This window comes from Mauremys mutica, chromosome 2 (genome assembly GCF_020497125.1).
Source record: "Mauremys mutica isolate MM-2020 ecotype Southern chromosome 2, ASM2049712v1, whole genome shotgun sequence".
NCBI lineage: Eukaryota > Metazoa > Chordata > Testudines > Geoemydidae > Mauremys > Mauremys mutica.
In genome coordinates, this window is record NC_059073.1 from 87,761,188 (window position 1) to 87,780,716 (window position 19,529).

Consider the following 19,529-nt stretch of genomic DNA (forward strand, 5'->3'; position numbering starts at 1 on the left):
AAACCAAAGAATTTGTATACTGGTAACCATCGGTACTGGAACTAGGGTTGCTGGGGGTGCTGCAGCACCCCCAGGCTTGAAATGGTTCCCATTATATACAGGGTTTTCAGTTTGGTACAATGGCTCTCAGCATCCCCACTAGAAAAATTGTTCCAGCACCTCTGCTGGTAACATCCTGTTGAGTGACATTGTAATGCTAAATACAAGCAAAGCAACCTCCAATTCCCTATGTCCCCGCTGTGACTGCCTTTTGAATCCAACCCCCCCCAAAGCTCTCATTCTTCCCACACACGCAAAAAAATAAAAAAAATAAAAATCAGCCTGTTGCCCACTGGAAAAGTTCATTTGAAACTTGACTTTTAGCAATAAAATGCAAATTTATTTTAAATTTTATCTGGATTACCCCTTTCCCTTTTCTACGTCCAATGACCTCTCAAAACATGATAGACGATGACCTCTGAAATATCAGAGTGAAAAAAACATCTGCAAAAAGAACAATTCAGTAAACAGCAATCAGTACTACATACTATACCTGAAGGTATTGACAAGACCGCTCCTGTTGACATGTCTCTGACTTCACTAGTGTCTGATCCATATTAACTGAAGCTTTCTGGTAAACCTCACGGGCTCTGCTCACTGTCAATGTAGAAGACCAAGAGCTTTTCTTCATTAACTGGGCATCCAAATTCACGGGCAGGTTTGCACAAGTAGAGCATTTGACATCATTATTGCTTTTGGATGACTTCACAGTATGTTGACTTACAGTATTATAGGCTTCCATAAAGTACTGAGAAGTGGAACGATCGGGGCACCTTCCCATAGTCATAACTCCACTGGGACCATGATAAATGCAAACATCATTGTCCAAGTTGTCATCTGAACTCCACCATCCTGGTGCATTGGATCTGGACTTGCCTTCTGACCTCCTTTCTTTACTCTTGCTACGCTTCCCATACCTCATAGTCTGTGTTTCCTCTGGGCTTGCTTTGCCACCATTGACACTTCCCTTTGATGGTCCTTCAAGAGAATGAGACTTTGTGAAGAGCTTTTGAACAGAGTGAACTAAGTGGCGGATCCTCCCTGGACTGTCACTGCGATGTTCCATGGCAGTCCGTTTGTATTGTAAGGTATGGTAGCCATCACGATTAAGAGGCAACTGCCTTTCAAACTGGTCCAAAAGATTGGCAGGAATGCGATTAGTTTTGTTAGCTGTTCCATGGGGAACAAGAGCACACTCGTCTTTAAGTTCATGGTGGGAACTGTAATGTCGCCGAGGAAATGTGCTGCTGGCAATTTGATCATTATAAGGTACCATGCATTCTGCCTGAAAAGAGTTCCTCTGAGTATAATAAGGATGATCTGCAGGGTGAGGGTCCACTGGATTTAACAAATATGGCTGCCTGTCTGGGTGATGTGGCAGACTGTCACACGGCGCGTCACAGGTAATCCCATGATGATGACTGCGGTTGCTGGATAATCCTTTCATTGTTGATGTAAAGAGTATCCCAAAGTCATCTAATATGTATAGTTACGTTAGAGATAGATCTCAGAGAAAGGCCTAGAAGAATGGAAAACATCAGAAGATGTGAGATATTTAAGCCACTGCAGTAACTGACATGCATATTTTTCATATAATTGCCTTTAATATAAAAAATCTTCAACATAAAATCCTTTCTCACACCCCTTTGTTAGACAGTTGGTCACCCCTTATGCATGGCCTTATATCATCACATAAAGGATAGCTCAACAAATTACAAAAAGTGAACTTGTTCTAAAAAGTGAAAACTAGACAAGGGAAGATTTTCTTCTGTAAAACCCGCCATTGCTAACTGACTGACAGCAGTAAAAATGCTGTATTGTACTCTCTAAGGCCCCAATCCTACAAACACTTATGCATGTGTACAAATCCTTATATGTATATTCAGTGGATCCCAAATTACTCACATGCATATTTTCAGGACCAGGCCTGAGTTCATTAAACAAAATCATGCTCTTTCAGAACATTTTCTGGGTTACTTATGGCCCAATGCAAAGCATAGTGAAGTCAATGAGAGTCGCTCCACTGACTTCACTGGATTTCAGTTTATGTCTTTTATCTACTTAGATTATAAGCATCTTTTCTTTCTTATACTACACTAAGAATAACTCACGTGCTTTATATTGCAGCATGAGACTATTTCTTCAGGGGAGAGAAGCAGTGTGGAAGACATGCATCTTAGTTGGATAGTCTGTGTCTTTGCAGAAGTGCAGAGAGAAGGTCAGGGTAACACAGTTAGAAAGACCCAGAAACTTCCAGAACATGGTGTGGTAATTACCATATATGGTTAGTAGCTGTTCTAAGGCTCTATATGATGTTTTCATTGTGGGCAACTCGCCTGGCAGGTGATAACCTAGTCATCCTCTGAAACCTGACTCAATCAGAGAGCAAGGTGGGTGTGTGGGAGGGGGAAGGTTACAAACAAAGAAGTTAAAAACAGCCCAGCAGACTCAGTAGTTGATTGACACAGGACTAGGAGGAAAGTCTGTATGAGAACACCGTAAATGTACGTAAAACACCGTAAATTTACTGCTTAATAGCTTTTGTTTAAAAGTTATTCATAGTACTCCAAATACTATTTACAAGGTGTTTTTGTGCACATTAAATGTTTGTTTTTAGTAAAAGTAGGGTATGCGCTCTTTGAAATCAACTGGGAACTATTAACATTCATTTATCAGGGGTTTACATACAATAGCCCTGAGGTTTAATTCTGTGTAATGCTTTTTGAAAAGTCCTAAAAAGACAGAACCCTGGCCTGTGCTTGAGCAAGGAGTAAAGCTGAGGTGCAGGAAGAAGGGGATGGTCATAGATTTATGCAGTATATTGTCTGAGCACTTCATTTTCTTCCCCGCCCCAGTACATAAGCGCAATATCAAATCAATAATAAAATAATAATAAAGGTTGCGGACTCCATGAAAACATATCCCAACTGTAACTGTTTTACAGTACACACCTTTGGAACCATTACATACCTATTGACTTACTCCTACTCTTTACCAGAAATAGTTTAGACTTAGAGTGGACTGGTATTTGGTGTTCAGACTTATTCTCATAAATTTTCAAAGAACTAAAGTGTTTCAGTATCACAGCTCCCTCTAAAGTCAATGGGATTTGTACAACCAAATCTCTTACATTGCTTTTTCAAATGCAAAAGACTATGTTACTTGAGTGGATTGGAAATATTTGGCCTCAGAGTGACTTTCAAAGGTTACAGTACTACAACTGGCAGCCAGATATATTCCTTTAGCTCAAGTGATTCAATAACTACAACCTTTCAATCTACATGTCCCCAGTTCATATCCCACCAGTGGCAAATTTAGCAGTCGAAAGGACCAGTTGGAGTAACGTTGCTGCAACATCTACACTGCTAATGTATGAATTGCTAATGTTGTAAAATAATTCATAGCAATGTCTAAGGAGCTGGTGCATAGAAGGGTGATGCAGCAGCACTGGGCTTTTTTGGAGAGTTCTCGTTATCTCTAGCTTGCTTCTTGCTTGCTTATATATACCTGCCCCTGGAAATTTCCACTACTTGCATCCGACGAAGTGGGTATTCACCCACGAAGGCTCATGCTGCAAAACGTCTGTTAGTCTATAAGGTGCCACAGGATTCTATTCTATTATAGAGGTCCTTACATTGCATTGAGTGTTGTGAAAATGATAATGCTGAAAATATCTACCCAGAAATGAACACCATTCTTTTATTATGTATCAAATATCTAATTAACAAAGATATGTCCCACTGTACTTTAATTATTCTGCTACTATAGGAGGATCTAACAAAAACAGAAAAGTATCAGGCTAAGTTGGTGCGCTAATGTACATTACATTGAATAAAGCATACTGGTGATATATTTTCCCTATTTACAGAGGTTTATAGTGCTTCTACTACATATTTAAAGGACTATCCTTATGAACAGTAAAAAGCACATTTGTTTTCATTACTATGTAAACTCCATTCAGAAAACACTTGAAACATTGACAAACGATATTAAACAACTGCATCCCCTCATCTCATTTGGAAATGATTTAATATGCTTATATATTATTTTACATAACGGAATTGGTTAAACCTATCAAGGAATTTTTCAGTGTCATTAATAACCAATGGGGAATCTGATCATATCACGAGTAGCTGAGATGAGGAAAATTGAGTTTGTGCTGTATTGTTATATCTTGGCCAAACCACAACTGTTTAATCAATCATAAAAAAAATAAAGGATACTTTCTGAAGGTTTTACAGATTTATAAACAATGGAAATAGCAGCTCTGTGACTAGAAGAACAAAAGACCACTCGATAGCATAGTGATGGATGACATAATAGAGAAATAAAACATTATCTTATAAGGCTGCAGAAGTCTAATCTTATTTAGAATCAGTATTATGTTTGCCATTGTTATTTTAAGTATGCCTTAGGAGAGAAGGAGATAAAAACCTATTCATACTTATTTCTGACACAGTATGACCACACATATTACAGTACACAGTACATATATCAGTTATATGTTGGTATGATGTAATGTGCTGGAACATTGTGCCCTAGATTATTCATATGCCACTAGCATGGTTTGGAATCAAACCGGCATACAAACCATCAGAACCTGTATTTGTATTAACTGATACATAAATCATCTATATTCTGTGTTTATTAATGTGCAATGCTTTCCAGAAACCTGTTTCCTGGTTTATATGTCTGTGGAAACCTCTCCCTTTTAAAAAGATTTAGTGATATGTAGCACAGCCTCTCCAGTTTTATCTGAGAAGATCACAAAACTACATTACCTGTGTTTCATAAAAAAAACATGAAGCAACTATGAGGTAGCAAATTCTTTAGTTACAATCATACAGTGCGAATAATATTTATAGATAAGGCTGTGAGTCTGTCATGGAGATCCTGGGTTCTGTGACTTTCCGGGATCTCCATGACATCTGCAGCAGTCAATGCAGATAAACCCAGGGCTGCCCGAGCAGCTGGGGCGGCCCCAGGGTAAGCCGCACTGGCTGCTGTTGGAGCCACTCGGGGGGACAGCTGCTCAGGGGGTCCCAGAGCCAGCCACAGGGCCCCCGGAGTCCCCCCCCCACAGCAGAAACAGTGCCCGGACCCCCCAGAGCACCTAAGATTTAGTCAGGGATATTTGTATTAAAAGTCATGGGCAGGTCAGGGGCTGTGAATTTTTGTTTATTGCCCATGACCTGTCCATGACTTTTACTAAAAATACCCATGACTAAATCGTAGCCTTATTTGAAGAGGGTAGGTAATACAGCAGAGTAGAGCGGAAAATATAGAATGTAGAATTAACATTTGTGTATTCTTATGTATTCAGAAATAGGTTATAGTTAGTATCTTACAAAGTATTGCATTATAGGTTAGATGTTTCTTTCACGTGGACAATATATTATATGTAGTAAATGCTGATTATTTTTCTAGTAATCTCAGAATTTGATTATGCAACAATAACATAAGATTCATAATGAGACAAACTCCATAACATACAGAAGTACAACTGATACTTGCAGAGCTCATTTGAAGGAACCACCGCCTAATTATATTTGTATATATACTGCATATTTTAAATATAGAAAAACTTCAAGGAATTGAGAATTTTATGAGCAACAAGTGAACATGAAAACTGTATTAGGAATATACAATACTGAGACCAAATAATTACTTTGTATGCAACGTATGATCTCCTATTTAAGGGTAAAAGTCACCTAACCACATTACGTAATCCCTGCAGTACACATCTGTTGAGAAAATGAGGGCCTGCTCTGGAGGTTGCATTTTTTTTGTGCAGTGAACATAATTCTTTTGAAATATCATACAGTGAGTCACAGTCTGATTTTGAAATCTCAGTTTCAGACTGGGTCAGACTAAAACTATGGCTCTGATTCAGGAAAGCACTTAAGCACCCTTCCTGTATTGGGATGCTGTCCTGAACTGGGACCTCTATGTCTAAAAACAGAACAGTCTTGCCAAAGGTATTGTGTGTGGCTATTTGGAACATATGAACACATTTCCCCCCATAAATATGCTTTTTAATGTTGTCATCTATAACAGTTCTCACATTTGATCCTATTGTATCCATCCTGGACAAATGGAGGAAATTCTCCTTATCTTCATATTAAATCCTGAGGATTTCATCCATATACTTAATGTGTGTCACCAAAAAGAATAGCTGTTAACAGAGAATACCAGGGATTGAAAATGCTGCCTCAAGAGTTCTAACCCCTTACAAACACAGGAAAAATACATTTGGACTGAGAATCAAACTGCCATACACTCCTCAGTCATAACGCAGAGCACTGATCTCCCAGGTCTCGATATTTTACAACCAGTTATTCTGGGCTGGTCTTTCTATTGGCTTTAATAATGTCAGTGTTACATCACAATAATGCAGGTATAAAATTAAATACAAGGATACGTATGTAAAAAGATGTGCCCATGTACTTTGTTAAAGGTATCCCGAGTTCAACAAAAAGAAAATAAGATGCCACATTCATTTTCCTAGTCCTTTTTGACATATGTCCTGAAGTGAAATGTGTTTAGGGTAAACGTCTCAAAAGAATGCACAGATTTTGGTGCCATGCCAAGCAGTCAGACCAGCCAAATGACGTTTAAATTATAGTTACAGCTTTGAACAGCAGAAGAGAATCCTCAAGAGAAAGGTTCAGCTTGTTCCAACTTTATAGACAGATCAATAAATGGGAGAGATACTCAAAGAAAAGAATCATACTCTGGCTGATCTTTGAGGAGTGTATTGAAATTGGCATAGCATTGAAGAAAATCTCACAACAGAGAGAAACAACAGGATTATGTGATTAGAATGGATGGATTATAACAAAAACACTTTTTTTGTCCTTGTCTACTTTTCCTATCTGCGTTATCGCACCCCAACATTTTTAAGTTCACAAATGACTGTGGTGAAGGGTGCCAGAAACTTATATACCTTAGAACAATGATGCCCAAACTTCTGTACTAGTGACTCCTTTCACATAGCAAGCCAATGAGTGTGACTCCCCCCCCAATAAATTAAAAACACTTTTTAATATATTTAACACTAATATAAATGCTGGAGGGAAAGTGGGGCTTGGGGTGGACGCTGACAGCTCGCAACCCCCCATGTAATAACCTCACAACCCCCTCAGGGGTCCCAACCCCCCAGTTTGAAAACCGCTGCCCTAGAATGTGATCACAAATGACCCACTGCATTAGATACACCTAATGGAAACAGTTAAACGTACACTTGAGGGGTTCTAAATGTTATATCCACATAGGAACCAGATTTTCACCAAAATGGGTGTTTGTGGTGAGACAGTATTGAAGTCCAAGCTTATCATGTTATCTGCCTCTGGTAGTTTTTTGTCTCTATGGCTAATAATAAATTAATTCTTCTCTGAGTGTGTCACTAAGATTGTAGTCACTGCAAGAACTTTCTAACACATAATTAATCTGTGAGTCACATTCAAATACCATTACAAAGTCTGCAAAAGCTGCAACAGTGATACATCTCTGTGACATTTTGACATATTGAGACTGAATTTTAATCATGTTAGCTGTGCAATTATTTGGATTGCATGCACAAATCTGGGAACTGCATATAAAAATGGCAAACAGTGATAATTTTCACTCCCACTTACCTCATTCACACACACACAATTGATCCTTAATGTGTTTCAAAGTCAGGTCCATTATGATAAATAATGATATACTATATAATCAGACTGCTTGTAGTCATGCATTTTCTGTGGCACTTCAGTACAGAATCTGTCTCTCAGGGTAGGGTGCAGCATATTGTATGTAGAATTTGTGGTACTGTAGGTCCTATCACAGATTCATAATTGCCATTTTCTATTCTTGCCTCTGAGGAGGAAAATGACCCAGCTGCTTTTGATGCATTAAAATGTCTAGATGAGCAATATATTATGTTACACACATTATTATATATAATTGGAGAGTTTGTCTTGTTATGAATTCTTTACTATTGTTACATAATCAAATTCTTAAATGACTAGAAATGTGTATATATATATACACACAGACAGAGGGAGAGGGAGAAGGATGTGTATAGTGTGTGTGTAGGAAAATATATTAAATTGTACGATTTGGGAAACACTATGTGAATATACATTTAAGGACTATATTGTAAAGGATATGTATAAGGAGATCAGTTTAAGGTTGCATATGAAGCTCTAATTCTATTTTCTGACTTTTGAATGCTACCTTAGCATTCTGTTAACAGTGTTTCATGAAAGTTCAAGAGGGATATTTGAGAAGAAAAGCAAAATGCCATAATTTGGAACTATATGGTTATATACTACTTGGCTGTCTTGTGTCATTTACCTCACTTCAAACCTAAGGATCTGCAAAGTATCTGTTTTGGTTGCGAATTCTAAAGATCTTTCACTTATTGTAGTGGCACAGAGATTCTCTATTATTTCACAGCTAGACATCATAAAGGGAAAGGAGAATCTGGATCACTGCTGGTCTCATAGCATTCAAATTACTGGAACTGTTCAGGATCACACAGAAAAGGAACCTGTCTTGCATTCTCAGTAGAGGCAAGTCCCAGAATATACCCTGGACATCCCAACAACACTGAAGGTCTTGTGAACAGGGAAGTACTGTCACAAGAAGTGCTACGTTAAGAACTTACATGCAGAGATATGAAAGGACTCATTTTGTATAAATTATTCACTTACAAACTGCTGAAGGCTCGTGTTTTCAATCAGAATGCGATGCTCAGCAGACAAAACCTACATACAATGCATGTAACGTACAATACTATTCTTGTAAAAGTCAGGTATTTTAATGTTGTCAAATCCCGGTCATTTTTTTTTTAAAAAAGGTAACTTTTAATTTATATTATAAAAGCAGGATTTGATCTGAGTAGTCCCTACACTACACACCACTGATAAAAGGACAGCCATCGTGGTAATCAGTAATTATATTACAACAGAATAATGAACACTGCTGATCAAAGCCTACATGGGACTTCCACTAACATTATCCACAGTTGCATCTGCAAGATTACTAATCCACTTTTTGCTCGCTAGTTTAATAGTCTGAGCCTCGTGAAACTCTGTAGCACTCCATTTTTGCAGCAAGAATTAGGGCTAAATTCTGACCTCAGATACTGACCACACTCTGTTAAGTTGGGGGATGGGGGGGAAGAGGCATTGTCCGTCTTGCTGCGAGAAAGGGAACAGTGATGGTGGTGGGGGAGACTGGAGGGGAAGAGGTCAGAAGCTGCTGCAAAAGGAGGTGTGGATACAGTGCAGCACTGCAGACTCATTGACTGGGACTGGAAGGGCGGGGGGTTGAAAAGAAGCAAGCCCAGGCATCAGAAGCCCTTTTTCCATGGAGCAGGTGAGTCAGCATGTGTTGGTAAAGGATTTTAAAAGGAGGTATTGGTTAAAGGAACAGAACGGGGGGAGGGGTTTGGGGCTCCCATGAATGGTACGGCAGGGAGCCGTGCCCCCCGTTTCTGATTGCCCACCTTAACCCTCATACGAGGGTGGTGGTGGTAAGGTCCCAGCAATGGGCTGGCTGGGGCACCTGGATGGAAAAAAAGAGGTGGGGGGGAGAGGCTGGCGGAAGCACCCCTGGGTATTATTGAATGAACATGTAGTTACTTGCACTGTACATTTTTATCTGCTGGGTAGTTCCAGACATCTAATAATAAAGTTCAGCCTGATTAAAACTGTATCAAATGTCTCCTGTCCTCCTTTCACTATAGCCAGACAATTATTTGTGTGGTTCTAAGAGGGTTACTGTACGCTTTCCTGAAATCACAGTATTCACATTCATGTCAGGTGCCTGGCTTTTCTTAGTCCTATGTGCAGGGGTCCACACCATGCACAACACATACTATTAGGCCTAAGTTTTTATGGTGATGGGAGTTTGTGTGTATGTGTCTTTACATGCTTTCAAATAGTGATATATTAAATTCAGAAATTCATTTTACTAAAATGGCTCTTATTTTTAGATTCACATTTTTTATTATTTAAAAATCAAACTGAACATTGTTTTAAAAAAAACACTTCATTTTTTCTCCCCCTCAGCTGAGAGCGCCAGGTTGTCTTAAACATAATAAAATATAGTTTTACGAGGCACTTTCCATTGCTCTTGCTTTCAGCATGGAGTGCTTGTAGGCCTTGACCTACTTAAACAGAAATATAGGTTTCTTTGTTTCCTTTCACTACCCCCTGCCAGTGACTCTTTACTTCTTACATGGTACACTTCTAAGTCCAAGCAACATTATATTCCATAAAGCATGTCAATATCACATTCTGTAAGCTTTCCATTTGCCTCTTGTCCTGGACCAGGTTGTCAACTGCTGGAACTAGTGGTGGAATAATACCAACGACCTCAATTCTGATGATGCTTTTCCTGAAGGTTTGTTGCCTACCCCTCCATTCCAAATAAAATATAATTGAGTGTCTAATGGAACAGCCTCACCAGGGCAACATAAGAACTTGGAAGGGCTTAGTGACATGACAAGAAAGATGAGACCATTGGCCTTAGTAGCTGGGAATTCCATATGCTGCCCATCAGAGTGTCACTGGACAACCAATTGTAAGGAATCATAAAAATACCCTTGAAAATATCATCAGGGGAACCCATTTCACAGTCACGCTAGGTATTATGCAGCCTTGAATATATTCAGAATTTTGCCAGTGTGGTTACCTTGCACTGTCATGGTCTGGGCTCTCCTGCTCCCTAAAGGCTAGCAAGGCATAAGGGTGCTGTGGAAGAAGTTCTATCCTTGGATCAGAAAACTATCCATGAAATTGCTCGTCACAGACTATGATATGCTGCTGATGGGTTTTTAGTTCTTGGGAAAAAAAATATTTGTAAGGTAGGGCTCAGTGACAGTGTTGTGAATAATGTATGAATGCTTTGTATTAGGGGGATCCTGAAGATTCCTCATAGAGCTCTGATTCCTACCAGTTATCTGGCCAGACCACATCTCTTCAATGGGACACCAAGAAACCAGGCCAGTGGTACAGATGTGAGGAAGTTTCACTTATATTAAGGGCCTACCAACTGCTGCAGGAAATATGATTGAGGAACTACTCTAAGGAACTTTTTGAACTACCTCATATGTACCACCTTGGCAAAGACAGTTGATAAGATAGAAACAATAAACCTTTGCTTAGCTCAAAACTGGAATTACTTTTTAAAATGCCCTATTCAAAATCATCTTCCACAAACTCCTCATTCCAGAAGCAACAGGAGCCAAATAATTAATGCTCAGTTCATCTCACTTTTATCTAAATCACAAGATCAGAAGGATCTTGGATTTTTCCTGAACTAATTTCCACACATCCTTTTATTAAAAAAAATGTTAATATGGTGGACTCTTGAGATTATTTGACCCACATAAAAGGATTATCTGAAGGTATTGGTACTGGTAAATGTATCATGTTGTTTAAACAGACAATTAACAAAAAGAAATGTAAAGCTCTCGTACAATTCATGAAAGGATTTCTAATTCACTTTACTGAACTGCCAAAACCTACCATATTAGTTTTTGTTGACACTGTACTGCTTGATTGGTTTGTTCCATAATTTACAAGTTTAATATATCTAACTATATTCCCAGATTAAAACAAAAACAAACAAAAACCCTGCAGCAAATTGGCACTAAAACTGAGTAAATATCAAATATAAGGATAAAATAGAACAGGGATGTTATAATTATCACCAAAAGAAGTATTATAAATTCAAAAGAAATCCAAACATGTTAAGGTATGAAAATGCATAGTTAGGGACCATTTTAAAAATAATTTTAATTTAAACTAATTAATTGATTTACTTATAAATTCTTAGAAAATGCATTCAGTGCTCAAACAGTAAGTGCTGTAGTTTTAAGGAAGTTAATCTGTATTCATATGTAAAGATCAATTCAACTCCACCTTAAATATGGAAGCACTTAATATATATATTTTAAATAAATATAGTTTAAAGGCTTTTAAAAGCCTACAATCACAATTTTGGGTTCTCTTTTGGCCATCAGCTTGACTGGGAAAATTGAAGATTTGGTTGAATACCTCAAAATATTTCCACTAATATTTGTCCAAACAAAAATGTAATTTGCTTCAGCTATGATCATGGCCTTTTTGTGTTGATTTTTCATGAATATTTCAGTAACCTGAATGTGTATGCAAACTGTTAATTTTAAGACAGCAGCATAGAATACTCATGAAAAGCAAGTTTTGAACTTCCGTAGTCACAAAAGAACCTGATTTTAAGAGTTATGCTCATCCAGTTAAGTAGCAGAAAAGAATGCTGTGTACTCCATGGGTCAAATCAAAACTAACATAGCTCAAACATTGGATTTTGAATACTTGCAATGAATGACTTGCAAATAACAAAACTAAAAATCACTCACAGAAACTATTCAATTAATAATTTAAAATATTGAACTAGTATGAGAAATTCAGAAATTGCTTGTGGACAATTAGCAAACGAGGAGGCAAAATCCATTGCATCAATTATTTGCTAGGAGTTATTTGCTCAGTTTTGTAAAAATAGGGATGTAAGAACTTGACTAACATTGTTCAGCTCAAAAGAAACAATGAATAAACTCTCTGATATTCTGGATTGAACTGGCCAGCTCTACAGTTCTGTGTGTAGTTGATTGACTGATCTTCATTTGCATGATCTGGGACTGATTTTTCATCAAATTAGTGAGGTCATAGATGGTTAATTCTGAAGCATTGATTCTCAAAAGAAAAAGACGGAGCCCCCGGTGGAGGCTTGTTAGATATACTTCTTGTTCCTGTATACATGATAAACAGAATTCAAGCCATGCAGTCTCGGCATATGTTCTCTCTAGAAATGCATCACAAACAGCAGAGGTGAAATATCATCAATAGGTAAATGGGCATGTTATTACTGAAGGATGCCTGACTTGGTCACATCTCCAGCCCCATTGCTGTATGTTGTCTATTTAGCTCTACAGGACAGGAACAATGACAGCACTGTACCTTAAGTGGTGTGCGTGTGTAGAAACTGTCACACTTGCCAGGGGCTTTAAGGCGGGGGTAGAGAGGCATGGACATTGCTGCAGATGCAGAATGAGTCAGCATGACAATGCTCAGGAGACCACAAGAGAAGAAGTTGATAAAGGGTGAGCCCGGCAGGAGATAACCCTTGTTTCCCAAATCAGGCAGAACACCCCGCAACCTCCCAAGTAGTGAAATACCAGGTTTGGTCAGGATCTGCTGTGTGCACTGTGCTAGCCATTCCTTTCTCAGGGCAATGGGAAGGAATTTTTTCAGAGTAGGGGCTATTTTGCCTGCTGCCCAGCAGGTTTGGGGGAGGGCTTAATTAGGGTGAGCAGGGAACGAGAGTTAGGCTCTGATATCGCAACTCATTACATAAGTGAGGGGCGGATGTCCAGTGCAGGTACTTCATCAGGAAGGGATACAGTGCTCAGATGAATGGTTTGGTAAAGGATTTCAATGAGATGTTTGTTACAGGAGTGGAAACGTGGTGGGGGGTGTGCAGGGCTCCTATGATTGGCACGGCAGGGAGCCAACCCCCACTTTATAGCCCACCTTAACCCTAATTTTGGGGGGGAGATGGTAGGGTCCCAGCAGAGTTGCCTGGGCACTAGGATGGAAATGGCTTCTGTCTTGGCTTTCATCAGTCATTCACTGGTATAACTCCATGGACCTCAGTGGAGTTACTCCTGATTGACAATTTAGGTAACATGAATATCAGTCAGAGTGAAAAGGAACAGAATATGTTTAATCTTAGAACCTCTCTCAATAAGACTGAGAAGGCTCACTAGTTTGAAGGTAATAATGAAAGAATATATATTTTCTATCAGAGGGGTAGCCGTGTTAGTCTGGATTTGTAAAAGCAGCAAAGAATCCTGTGGCACCTTATAGACTAACAGACGTTTTGCAGCATGAGCTTTCGTGGCATCCGACGAAGTGGGTATTCACCTACGAAAGCTTATGCTGCAAAACGTCTGTTAGTCTATAAGGTGCCACAGGATTCTTTGCTGCTTTTATATTTTCTATGATATTTGGTAAATACAATTTCAGAACAACTAGTAACACATCCTTAAGGGGTATAATATTAGTGTGTTATCACTTCATCATTAAAAATCATAAATAAGATATATGTTGTAAAAGATATTGTAAGGAGTTTATTAAATTTGTTCTGTATGATGTGTCCTAATGCCATATGATAAAGTAGACATACATGTAGGATAATGTAGACTGTCCTTATCAAGTGCTGTATTTGAATAGTGTGGCGAAAGTGAATAGGGAAGTATTATTTATCTCTTCACTTAACACAAGAAGCAGGGGTCACCCAATGAAATTAATAGGCAGCAGGTTTAAAACACAAAGAAGGAAGCACTTCACACAACGTGCAGTCAACCTGTGGAACTCATTGCCAAGAGATGTTGTGCAAGCCAAAAGTATAACTGGGTTCAAAAAAGATTTAGATACATTCATGGAGGATAGGTTCATCAATGATTAATTAGCCAAAATGGTCAGAGATGCAACCCTATGCTCCAGGTGTACCCAAACCTCCAACTTTCAGAAACTTGATCAACAGGTGATTGATCAACCAATAATTGCTCTATTCTGTTCATTCCCTCTGAAGCATCTGGCATAGGCCACTGCTGGAAGACAGGTTACTGGGCTAGGGGGACCGTTGATCTGACCCAGGATGGTCATTCTTATGTTTTTATTTGTAGGTCTTACTGTAGAATGGCTTGACCTGAATGTTTTAAATGATACAAGCTGAATGTACACTGTGATCTGTAAAAATTGTTTGCATTTCTAACAATATTTGTATTAAGCAGTTGCAAAGCACTCAGAATGCTTCAGAGGAACTATGCTTGTTAAGAAGTGCTAAAACCTTCAAAATGAGAAAACCATAGAATTCAAATTAGTTTGCACACAAAACACCATGGTAATTTTTTTCCATCCACCTTTCCCTGTCTCCATCACATTTTATTTCAGGGGTAAGGGAAATGAAGTTCACATCAGTGTTTAGTATTAATCCTCCAAATTATGCGTTTCACAGAAACTACTGAGCAGGGAAAAACCTGATTTAAATATACAACAGAAGTTGTCAAACAATATTTTCACTTTGATTATTATGTCTTTGCTATTCAGCAGAAATCCTGCCTTTCCATTCAAAACACTGGGCATATACTCAATTGAATACCAGAATAATCAATTTTTAAGCACAGAAGGGACATAATCACTATCTAGTTGACCCTCCTGCATAAGACAGGCCATAGAAATTCATTCTTTAATTCCTGCATCAGGTCCACAACTTATGGTCCATATATCCTAGCTGATCCACATCGCATCTTTTAGAAAGACATCCACTCTTGATTTAAAGACTTCAAGCAATGGAGACCATACCACATCCCTTGGACAGATGCTCTAATAGTTAATTATCCTGACGTTTAAATATCTGTATCTTATTTTCAGTCTAATTTCATCTAGTTTCAGCTTCCAGCCATTTGCTCTCATTATGCTTTTGTCTCCCAGATGTAAGAGCCCTCTGTCATAAAAAATCTTCTCCCCATGTAGGCACTTCTAGACTATGATAAAGTCACCTCTTAAATTTCCCTTTCATTAGCTAAATGGACTGAGATTCTTAGTCTCTCATAGTAAAACGGGTTATCCAGACTTCAAACCACTCCTGTAGGTCTTATTTCACCTAGACCTTAAATCAATTGTGTATGTATCAATCCGGGGTATCGCAAAGAAAAAAATTCCAATAAAATATACAAACGTGTCACCAGAAATCCTATCAGTTTTAAAAGCGAGCACAAGGAAGCAGTATGACATTCATACAAAGATATATCACTTCCCCCAAACAATTAAACTATTAACTCGTCTATTTTTATATATAAACACCATTTACAAAAATCTGTAATTTACAACTGTTGGCTTTTCTCCCATTATTGAAGTGGGTATTTACAAGCATAACTTCCACCAGTGATTGTATCAAAATAAGCACAGATGGATAGTACTTCTGATGTTGTGAACTGTCCATTAAGAACTAGAGTGAACTCAGACTGTGAACTCTGCAAAGCAGGGATCATGTCTTCTCATGTCTCTCTACAGGGGTTCCCACACCTGAATGTGGTCTGAGTGCTACCACAATACAATAAATAAAAACAAAAAATAATTAAAGCAAAGTCATTTCACAAATATTACTTAGGTTTTGGTCACTACCATCTGGATCAGATTTTGAACTGATGCCAAACAGTAGTGGCTCTGTCCTCTCCCATTACGTATCCCTAAATCGCCCATGCCCCTCAATCACCCAAGATAACTTGGAAACATTTACAATTTGTTCTTTAAAAGTTCACAAAAGCAGGTTTTTTCTTCCTAAAGAAACATGGAATTGGAACACCTGAAATCCAAAAAGTGTGACAAAAGTGTCAACTTCATTGGCCAAATGCTGTTCAAGAATGCAGGTTCAAGCAAATAGCTACATTAGCACATTATCCTCTATTGATAACAATATGAATCATCACTAAAAATCCACAATGGACAAATTAAGGTTATGGCTATGTTTTGCAGCATGGTCAGGTTTTGAAATGAACCTATATGTAGATTAGGCTTGTCATCAGTTCTGAAAATAGGTTAAGAAATGTTCGTATGTTTGAGATTGAGTGTTAACTGAAAGCAATATTCTTCATATTCTTAGAACAGCATCACACAATGGCCAATAGTCTGATCTCAAATAGAACATGTAAATCTAGAGTAATCCTACTGAAACACATTGTTCTAGATTTTTCCCATTGTAACTCACAATTACAACCAGTGTCCTGGCTGTACTTTTGACTTACATTCATGACTACAGCATCAGTGCTTATTGACATGTAGTTTGCATGATACAGAGAGCAGTGTGAAATGAAAGATTCGGGGCTGTGGTAAACGCTATTTCAGACTACATTTCTTTTGCTTGGGAGGTTCGCAATAAAGCCAGACCTAGAAATCATCATAATCAAACCTCAAATTCTAGAGATTTGGCCAACCACAATTAAAACAGTGATGCATAGCAAAGTATTGTATGCACTAGAGTTATGAAATCTGAACTACAGCAGCAAATCACATTATTTTAAGACACTGTAGCTGAACCCCCTGTCCCCATCAAAAACCCAAACAACCAAAGGCCTACAGAAGGGACATGGGCAAATGTAAATTTGTTGTTTTAGAGTCTGGATTTAGTAGTTATCTGTTCAGTGGATAAATGGAGGGCACCTGTTTCTGTAAGTGTCAATCTGACACTTTAAGAGCATTAAATTCACTTAACATTTCAGACATTTTAAAAAGAGAATGTTCTTTAAGTTAAGGTAAAAACTACCACAAAATATAAGTAAATGGATCAGTTTCTGTTTCTTTCACCTCAACTGTCTATGTGACACAGAAGTTCCTAGGCAAACAACGCTCGCCCCAAACCTGACAAACTCACTACACCAAACATGTTATACAGGATATTTATCCATAAAGAGTAACATGTAAAATATCTACAGAAAGCTCATAACTTGTCAAGATTCATATCATTGTGAGATACATGTATGGGTGATATTTAAGGGATAATGTATTTATACTGAAAGTATGCTTTATGGATTTGGACTAAAAAGTAGTCACCGGGGATAATACGTTTCAGTGATGACCCATTCAGATAGAAGGAAGTTGTCACCCGAAGCTATTTAGCTGGTGATATAATGCAAAGCTCAATTGTTTAGCTTTGCTCAATCCCAAGACTTTCAATGGAAAACTATCAGAGACAACTGCAAACAATCAAAACCTCTTTAAGACATCTTGAGGAGCAAGATGTTCTCATTAAAAATTGAACCCTGCTTCCTGTGAAGCCAGACAGCATTGCAACAGACTGAACTTTGGTGGGGAGGGGAACCTACTTTACTAGATAGAAAAGGTAACTTAAGAAGTGCAGACCCCCGTTCACAACTTATGATTTTGTTTTGTCCTGTAACCATTTTTGTCCACCACTCTCTCGTTTCTAGGTTAAAAAATTATTCTTTTATTACAAGCGGTCATAAGTGCTCTGTGATTTCACAGGAGTGGCGATACAAGGTAAGACTAATCAAATGGTGCACACAGCCCTTTGAGGGCAGAGGAGCTGGGATTTCTGAGAGTAGCCAGTGTCAGTGGCTGGATACCACAGGGGAATGATTCAAAGGGACTCAGGGACTGGGTTGCACCTATTATTAACCTGCAAGATGAAGTGAGGGCTGGCGTAGCTCAGAGAAGAGTGGTTGAGTGGCTTGCGATTAGTGAACTGACACCTAGCCAAGCGAAGGCAAGACTCCCTCATGCTAGAGGCAGGGAGTAACAAGGTGACTCACAGTCTTGGGTGCCCCCAGAACCATCACAGTCTCCCATTATTCATATATCTTACATTATTCTTACATTATTCATATATCATATGATATCTACTTAGGGAGCTGGGTTTCAGTGCCTGCCATTCTCAGAAAAAATGAAAGTAAGCCAGAATTTATTTCTACTAGTGATTAAACAACCCCTCCCACCCCTTGTTAGTCTGAATTAGGTGAATATAAAAATAGCTACAGAAAGAAATGAAGGAAAGACATAATGGGACAAAATCTCTAGTGGTGTAAACTGACACAATTCCATGGACTTCAATGGAGCTGTAGCAATAACAGCAGCAGAAAATTCGGCCACTGCACACAGAGTTTCTATACTTCTTGCTCAGTTTGACTGTACTATGCCATTCATAAGTATACTGGGATACAGATATATCTTTTATCAGATCTCATCCTTCCTTTATGCTTTGGGTTCAGAATACAAATTCAGAGAGAAATATGGCTGAGAGGTAGGGTGGGGCAAAGGCCTATTATTTTACCTCACAATATCCATTAGAGAGTTCTGTAAAGCACCGTGCATAGGGAAGTTTAAAATACACAAACTCACATGCATCATATAAGCTATTGAAAATGCTGCCTTAAATCAGAACACATAAGTAACATCTGTCTATCCTGGTATTTTTTATATTAGTGGAGATGTACAATGCTAAGAAGCGGTGACTCCGGTCTCCCTAAGGGAGAAAGGAGATTACAGGATTTTTTTAGGCTGCATTCACTGCCAGATGATTACACAGTCGTGTTCATAATAGCTTTCAAAAAAGTCATTCATCTCCTCTCCCAGCTGAGAAGTGAATGATAGGTCAAGGGCATCTGGGCAGGAGGTTTGGGACAGAATCTGGGAAAGAGCTGTTATCAAAAGGAAAGGATTGCTGATTTCTACCAGAATAAATAGACAGAAGAAAACTCTGTTAAGACCCTTAATGTTGGTTTAATTCCATTACACTGTGGTCTAAAAGAGACTTCTATGGTCTTAACAGAATAGTGATGAGGGTGATCTCAGACCATTAGCAAAAAGCCTTTGAAGACTACCAATGAGATTCCCGATAATAAAAAATACATGTTAAGTATTATTTTATGTTATGAC

At 38.4% G+C, this 19,529-nt stretch overlaps 1 protein-coding gene across 2 annotated transcripts in view; it reads right to left on the minus strand.

Moving 5' to 3' along the window:
* DLGAP1 (DLG associated protein 1) overlaps positions 1-19,529 on the minus strand; it is a 271,090-nt gene that overhangs the window by 224,913 nt on the left and 26,648 nt on the right. For both annotated transcript variants that reach the window (XM_045007859.1, XM_045007860.1), the window contains exon 2: positions 533-1,558. In XM_045007859.1, the coding sequence (XP_044863794.1) occupies positions 533-1,486 (954 nt within the window). In that variant the 5' untranslated portion in view covers positions 1,487-1,558. The remainder of the gene's footprint in view (positions 1-532; positions 1,559-19,529) is intronic.